The 7,656-nt window shown below is 39.4% G+C and overlaps 1 protein-coding gene across 2 annotated transcripts; it reads left to right on the top strand.

Annotated features, from left to right (window-relative positions):
• Positions 1–588: 588 nt before the first annotated feature.
• Positions 589–6,418, top strand: spata2 (spermatogenesis associated 2). 2 transcript variants are annotated; one of them, XM_014017125.1, is made up of 3 exons: positions 589–644; positions 1,460–2,290; positions 2,990–6,418. In XM_014017125.1, exons 2-3 carry the CDS (start codon positions 1,940–1,942, stop codon positions 4,343–4,345), a joined length of 1,707 nt encoding a protein of 568 aa, XP_013872579.1. In that variant the 5' UTR covers positions 589–644; positions 1,460–1,939; the 3' UTR covers positions 4,346–6,418. The 2 variants fall into 2 exon arrangements, with proteins under 2 accessions (XP_013872579.1, XP_013872587.1); XM_014017133.1 differs by lacking the exon at positions 589–644 and adding an exon at positions 735–1,044.
• Positions 6,419–7,656: the final 1,238 nt, after the last annotated feature.

Genomic DNA, 7,656 nt, shown 5'->3' with positions numbered 1-7,656 from the left:
ACTTACTTACTTACTTACTTACTTACTTACTTACTTACTTACTTACTTACTTACTTACTTACTTATTTTATTTTATTTTGTTTATCCATTTACCATGTCTCATTGAATTAATAAGTCTAGTCAAAATCCAAATGTAAGTGTGGTGTAGCCAATTTTATGTTAATATGGCCTGACATATAGCCCCAGTCTAATGCCACAATTAATTGTGATACATTTTCGCCCAACCTTACTCTGCCACTTCAGATTTCCTCATACAACACTCCCAGATCTCCACAGTCATGGTCAGCTCATCATTTTCAGCAAAACTCTTACATTCTTTGTGTTAAACCATAGTAAAACTCCCATTGCACAATTATGTATAATTTCCGGTTTTATTCGGGAAATAGTGTACCTGAATATTATAGCTACAAACTCCAGTTTATTGAAAGTATGACATATTATTTTGTTGTTGTTTTTATATATAGATGGGAAATTAAAAAAATAAAATAAAATAAAATAAAATAAAAGCATTAATATTCTTTTCTTTAGCACGTGGGTTCATGATGGCGTTGACGCGTCAGCTCTCTACGCATGCGCACTCCAACGAAGCAGATTTTCAACAGCTGAGGAGGCGTAGCTGTAGCCTGTGCTAGCACTTGTCAAAGGTAAGGGGTAGAATTTCTGGTRTATAAGTCGGTGTACGCTATTTATAGAGGCAGAGTTCTGATTGTTCGTGTAGGATTCATATGATTATCACAGTCCATGCGTAGATAATTTTACTCTAAACATGAGAAATATCCCCAGGAAGCGATGGAACGCCCTGTTAGCTATTAGCGTATGTTAGCCAGCTGCGCTCAAATGGGCGTTCTCTGCTTAGCTGAGATCGTGGGTTTATGTTATTGATTTTATCTGGTTTGACATCATTGCAAAAGCTGTTAGCAGTGCTTTTTGCTCGTCGATGAGTTGGTAATTGTGTGGTAATAGATACGCAACGAGGAGCGTTAATGTTGCGGTCGATTATGTACACCGAGTCTGTGATGAAACTACAGCTTCCCAAAATACCCGGTACTCTTCTGTTCTCTTCTTGAAATTAGGCTTCATAATTCACAGTAGACTTAATAGTTTTTTTAACGTGTGCTAATGTTCTGTGGCAGAGCTAAGCAATGCTGGTTGCACGTGATTTAGGGTTTCGGTAGGTAGTATCGATAACAGGACAAAACGTGCTAATCGTGAAACCTAAACTTGCGCACTTTAACCCCCAATCATTCTGTTTCAGTTATAWAATACATGTCCAGTCCAGTGCAACGTTTTGATGAGCATCCCACTCAAAATGCATATTTATAAGCCTTCCTAGTTATTCATTCAACACATTATAATCAGTCTGATTTGTTGTTATAGATTTCCTTCTTTTTCAAACAGCAAAAACAGGTTTTGTGCCTTTAATATTACTTAAAGTGTTTTATTTTTTTATTTTTTCTAGGCTTTAAGATGGCTGAGAAGACCTACAACACGTCTACTAGATGAGGGACCTCAAACTCTACAAATGCTGAAGCCAAAGAACCGAATCAGTTAAACCCTGAACTAACAGAAGACAAAGCAAATGCGCCTCCTTACTTCATCTTGTACGACACAGATCTGTTTGTCTGGAAACAAGTTAGGTTTTGAGCCTAACTTGAGATGCCCATACAAAGGCCTCCGTACAGGCTGGAGCCCAGCTGTGTAAACTGAAGCCACCAGAAAACTGCATTTCACGTATGTAGGATGTGCTTCTGATTGGACTGAAGGTCTTACTCCTCTGCCACTTTTCAGTAACATTGAAAGTTAGTTGGTGTCAGTGTGCACAGTGAAACATGGTGGCTAAAAATGGTGTTTGAATGTGGCATCCTGGTGCAGGGAGTGCCTAAAGAGGTGAGGCTCTCAGAGGAAATAGTAACAACTGAACGATAGCCTGTGGCAAATCATGGATGCCAAGCTAAAAGAGGATCTGTTCCGAAGGTATGTGACTGCTTTGGAAAAGCGTCTGGAGGAAGGTGGAGGAAGTACTGCAACCGGAGTAACACTAAATGGAGACAAAGGCAGAAACAAAGACAGTGAGGCCCTACTGTCCACAGCCACGGCTCTGCTTGGAGCCTACCAGCCAGATCCTGGTCAGCGATTTCGCATGGTGCGATTCTACGAGGTAGTAGAGAATTCACTCCGCTGCCAGAGAGGATGTAATCTGAAGAGCCTGGAGAGAGCGTTCAACACACTGGAAACAATTTGTACCAACTTGTTGCTTTTCCCTTGGAAGAAAGAATTCAAATGTATAAAGGTGAGTTTCTTGTAATTTTTATTTTCATTTTGTTTTTATTGAGGCGTTCAGAATCTCAAGTTCAGAGCCAATATCTGTTAAATGTTACACTGGCTGCAAAAAACAGACATCAGTTTTCAGTATTATTACTGATTACAAGACTTTGCTGATAGTAGCTAGTGTATTTCACAATGATGTAGTTTACTTTAATAGATAATTTTGTTTTTTAGTTGCCAACCTACACCAGATTATGATTGTTACACTTAAATGAAGTGTGGGCAGAACACCAGGCTGCGCTTGGATTTTGTTTTCTAACTAGTCACAAGTACAGTTCTTACAGGCATTAGTTTACAATAAGATTTTTTCAGCACGTACTGTCTTAATATTTAGAATATTGTCTGTTTTTGGTTTCCACCCAATATATTCTGTACTGCTAGTGATGGAATGCTATTGGCTAAAAACAATGAGAATTTAGCGTTATTGTTGAACAGAAACTAAAATCAAAAATTTCATGAAGAGTTCTGTTGAATTGATTTTTTTTTGTTTCACAGAACTCCCAAAATGTTTCCAAGTACTTTGTTCAAGTTTTTTTCTAAATTAAAAATTAAAAAAAAAATTCTAAATAAATGTGAAATTCAAAACATTTTAGTTTCAAATTGTTATTCTCTTAATTTATATGTTAAAGAGTAATGAAATTATTTTTTTTCTTGTCTCTTTTAGACCTTCACTGGCCCCTACGTGTACCATCTGCAGTCTGCCATTCTTGATGCTGAGCTCCAAACGCTAATGCTTACCATTGGATATTCTCGTGACCACGATTCACAGTTTACTTTGCAGGAGCACCCAGGGGACACAAATTATCTCCGGCAGCTAGCATTTGAGCTGTTTTTGGCCCAGGCAGAGTGTCGTCTTCTGGGAGAGGTAGTAGCTCTTGCCCGGGGTTCAGCCTCAGAGCTGGAAGCTTTGGAGCTCCGCAGAGGTTGTAGAGATGATGCAGCTGGCTGTGCGGAGGCACTCCGCAGACGTGACAGCCTTGGGGCTGATATGGCTCGACTGTCTGTGCGACCGCTGGATATAGAAAGGCCTCATGCCCATCAACTGAGGCGGGGTAGTCGACCCTCCAAGTCTGTGGATGTTACAGATGGGGCTGGTCACTGGCACGCAGCTGTTAACAAGCCTGTTTTGAAGGCGTCGTTGAGTCTAAGGAAGGAGCCTCTGTTTGTGGATGCTCAGGAGGATATGAAGGATGAGATCATCAGACCCAGCACCTCAGCTTCTTTTTTCTCTGTTGCAGCGCCACCTTCTTATAGCCCCGTTGCAGACTTTTTCCCAATTCAGTCACCTACTCCTGCCGACCCCTACACGTCCTACCATCTGTCCTCTTTAGATGAGATCGACTTGTACACAGAGAAGGGAGGTGCAGGGACAGGAGGAAGGCAAACTCCATCTCGACCTCCATCTAGAGAGCCTCGAGATGTCAGAGATGGCTGGCTGCTTAAGTCTCACTGTAGTGTCAAGTGTCAAGGTTGTGGACTGGCGTGCTCAACAATGACAGCCTGCCAGAGGTGTGACATGATTCTTTGTCCTGCCTGCCACGACGTGGACCCTTCTCCCTGCTGTGGCCTACAGGAGTACCACTCCAAATCTCCGCGACCCCTTGATGGATACATTCCCATCAAGGAAAAGCTCTCTGTCTACTCCAATGCTCATACTCACTCCCATCTTCATCCGCATCCCTTAACATTAACCCATTCCCATCCTCATTCTCATCCTCACCCTCAAATGTTGGAAAAACCCCTAGTCTCCACCAAGCTCTTTCCAAGTAAGTCTGCTGCCTTGACGACGCCAAAAGGGGGCAGCAGTGAGCGAATCAGCATGGGGGGATCACGGTGTGGATTTTGCAACAAGCCGGGTGCATCACACACCTGTGTGAACTGCTCAAAAGTATCATGTGACTCATGTATGGGCTTGTATGCAAAAGATATGTGCACCCGTAAGAATCCTCAGCACAACTTTGTGCCCAACCATCAGCTCAACTTTAAATCTGGCACCATATCTCACTTAGTGTACCGATGAATTGGGCTGGCAGTTCATTCTTTTAACATGCAGTGTAGTCTTGCACTATTCACCTGTCTTCATGTTTAAATATTTCATTTTGTGTTTTCTGTTTTATCTTTTGGTCTTTTTATTTTCCACTTGTACATTTCCTTTCGTACTCTCAGTGGGGCCATGCAATGCACATGCCACAGAGATCCATATCATCTACCTATCTCTCTGCCTTGTACAACTTCAGGCCTTTTATCTATTATTTTGTTTTATCTTGCATCCTGCTCTTGAGTAGTCGTGTGATGTTGTAGCGCTTTCCAGTGTTCTCAAGTTTTTACACTCCTCAATCGGGAAACTGGAGAAAAGTTAAATTTTATTTTGAATGAAATCAGTTCAAAAGACCATAATATACATTGCCTAACCTTTCAGCTAACAAATCTAATATATGAATATTATATATACAGTATATAAATATAAATGTGTGAGAGAGAGCGAGTGTGTGTGTATGAATGGAAAAGACTTCTGAGCTTGCGTTGTGTTTAAAAGTATCTTAAAACTTGAAAAAATGTAGGGAAAACTAAAACTTACACTGGAAGACAATAGTATATATTTTTACTCTCTGGAACAATATGAGACTGTTAAACAGGCTCGAGATCTGGAGGTGGGATTTATTTAGATTATTTATTCATGTATGTGAGTGTAGGGTAGAAGATTTCTCAAAGGGACAAACTGTGGTCAGAGGCCATGTGTTCTCTTTAAAAGATTATGCCATGTAAATGAACTCTGACAGGTTGGTGATTATAAGGCTGAGATTTAAAAGCTGCTGTTGAATAAATTTGACAATGATTCTTTGAGATAGTTGTCAGTTCCACAGCTCCCCTTTCATTGCACTCCTCAACGATCTCCCCTTCCCAGGTTAGTGGGTCTCAGTCAGTCTCAGGTGGGATCACAGGAACTTTTCATCTGGGCCACAAATCAAGGGGCTGCATAAATGCATGGGCTCATTGATGGTTTTAGGTTGTATGAAAGTTTATACTCTACTATGGTTTCTGTCTACCTCAAATACCATCAGCTTAAACACCCAGTTTGACGTTGCGGTTTCAAACTAGCCTCAAAAATCAGAAGGAAAAAAAGAAAACACCATTTACTGAACTTATGTGATTTGCAACTTGTGTGTTAGCTTAGTAGAACCATGTCATCTTCCAATCAGCTGAGTCGGATATCTTTAGAGGTTTATTGTGTAAATGTGGTTCTGCCACCTGAACAATTTAGAAAATGTTCTCCGTCTGGTTACGTTCTGTGCGTACAGTGAGCTGACAGAAACTGGAACATCTGTGAATTTTGGTAAACTTTAGAGTGACCTTGATACAAGTAGCTTGTGAAGCTGAAATTATTTATTTTTTGTTGTCAATTAAGCCTCTTTGTGACACTGAATTGTGTTGCAGTTCCAAGTGTTATTTTCGTTTTTTTTCCATTGACCAAAACGCATTGTGTTATTATGATTCATTGCGTTACAAAGGTGGAGCTAAAGAGCTGAAACCTTTTAAAAGTATATTTAGCATTTGAGCTTTGCAAAGAAAGTGGATATTACACTATTTTTCATTAAGATTTCATCTGCATGCAATGCACTGATATTGTAGCTTTTGTATRATTTGAGTTCTGAGAATCTTTCTGCTCCTTACAGTAATATATTTTTTAAACACTAAAAGCTCTACTGACGCTTGTTGGATATACAGTATATAAACTATATACTGTATGTATATATAATACTCGACTTATGTTTTGTTTATACTTCCATTCTTCATGTGTGTAGGGAAACATGCATTTTATATTGAAGTTTATAGCAAGGGCTAATTTTAAATCACATTTCATTGAAAACTAAGTCTGATTGCAGACTGTTTGGGCTCCTGGAGCCTTTATCTTCTGTCAGAGCTAACCTTAAAAATGCCTTAAGCTTGTTTAGCTCTGTCATTGGGAATTATTTAGAGAATATTTTAGATTTTCAGCGTCATTTACCCTGTTTGTGTCTTATCAACCCGTAAATCTTAACATTTTTTCAATACTCCGGTGATGTTTTAAATAAGTAAAATTCAAAGTTCTGAAGGGACTCATTTTCTTTCTTTCAGCAAAGCACACCTAAAATGTTTTAACCAAATAATGCAGTCATATGTTAAATACTTGTACATCAGTTTATGCCCTTGATTTAGTTGTGAAATGAATTTCTAGTTAGAGAAATCAACTGAACTGTCCTTTGATCCAAGATGAAGTGTCTGACATCCTACCACTTCTCCTCAACAAACCTAACAATTTGTGTTTTGTGTCTTAATCATGTTAAAACTCTAAAAAGGGACCGTTTGATACAAATTTGACATAGTTTTAGGGTTTGTTGGCAGCTGTCAGCATTGGCTAACTTGTGTAAAGTCTTCAGTGACCCTAGGGGAAATGTGCAATTTTTTCCACGTAACAAAGCCTTTCTAAATACTTAGATTAAATATCATACTGTTTCAGCTGCTCTGTTTGCAAATCATACCAGCAACAAAGAGGACTTTCAGAAGTATTGAGCCATGTTTCATGAGTGATTATATTGCCAAATGAAGAACAACTGTCTCTGGAGTAAAATAATAAAATGGCTTGCCTGGATGTAAAGTTGATGTAACATAAATCTGTGATTTTTGCTAAAGTTTAGCCTTGTCTGTATATGTTGGCCTTGTTAATGAGCCTAGAAAGAAAATCATCAGCGTAGATGTATGTTTACACACCGTGGGATGTGGATTTGACTTTAAAAAGTTGATAACTTGTGTTGGTCATTACAAAGGGCTAAACAGTCTCGAAGGCTGCGATTAAGTTTGTAGGCACTGTTTGAGCAAGTTAGTGGGAGACGAACCCTGACTTGTTAATATCTAATGTGAAGCTCACGTTGTGTTCACCAGTTGTTATAAATTAACAGACGTTGGCAAATCAAAAGTAATGCATCAAAAATATGAAGCCAGTAGTACASGATTGGCTTAACCAGCACCAGAAACAAGTCATTGTAGAAGTCAGTCCTCTTACTTTTGATGTGGTTCTCTAACTGTTCTGACCAGTGATGGTGTACTTAGGAAGCCTCGTTACCATTTCCTGTTTCTGTAAYTGTTTCCCTGGCATGTACAAGGCCCACACCCATATTCCTTTACCCCCACCTACCTTGRCACCGAGGATCATTGCACAAATGTGTAAGTGACGGGGAACAGAACGTAGACGTTATGATGGGGAGTAAATGGGGGTGGAAATGGGAAAATAGCCAAAATTGTTAATTGGTGAATATTATATAAACAAGCATACAAATCTCTCTCTATATATAT

Source organism: Austrofundulus limnaeus, unplaced genomic scaffold, assembly GCF_001266775.1.
Source record: "Austrofundulus limnaeus strain Quisiro unplaced genomic scaffold, Austrofundulus_limnaeus-1.0 Scaffold3, whole genome shotgun sequence".
Classification (NCBI taxonomy): Eukaryota; Metazoa; Chordata; class Actinopteri; order Cyprinodontiformes; family Rivulidae; genus Austrofundulus; species Austrofundulus limnaeus.
This window is presented reverse-complemented; position numbering and strand designations above follow the sequence as displayed.

Coding starts and splice junctions, on each gene's coding strand:
- spata2 (XM_014017125.1), top strand. CDS start 1,940: ATGGATGCCAAGCTAAAAGAGGATCTGTTCCGAAGGTATGTGACTGCT. Junction 2,291..2,989: donor AAGAATTCAAATGTATAAAG/GTGAGTTTCTTG, acceptor TGTCTCTTTTAG/ACCTTCACTGGCCCCTACGT.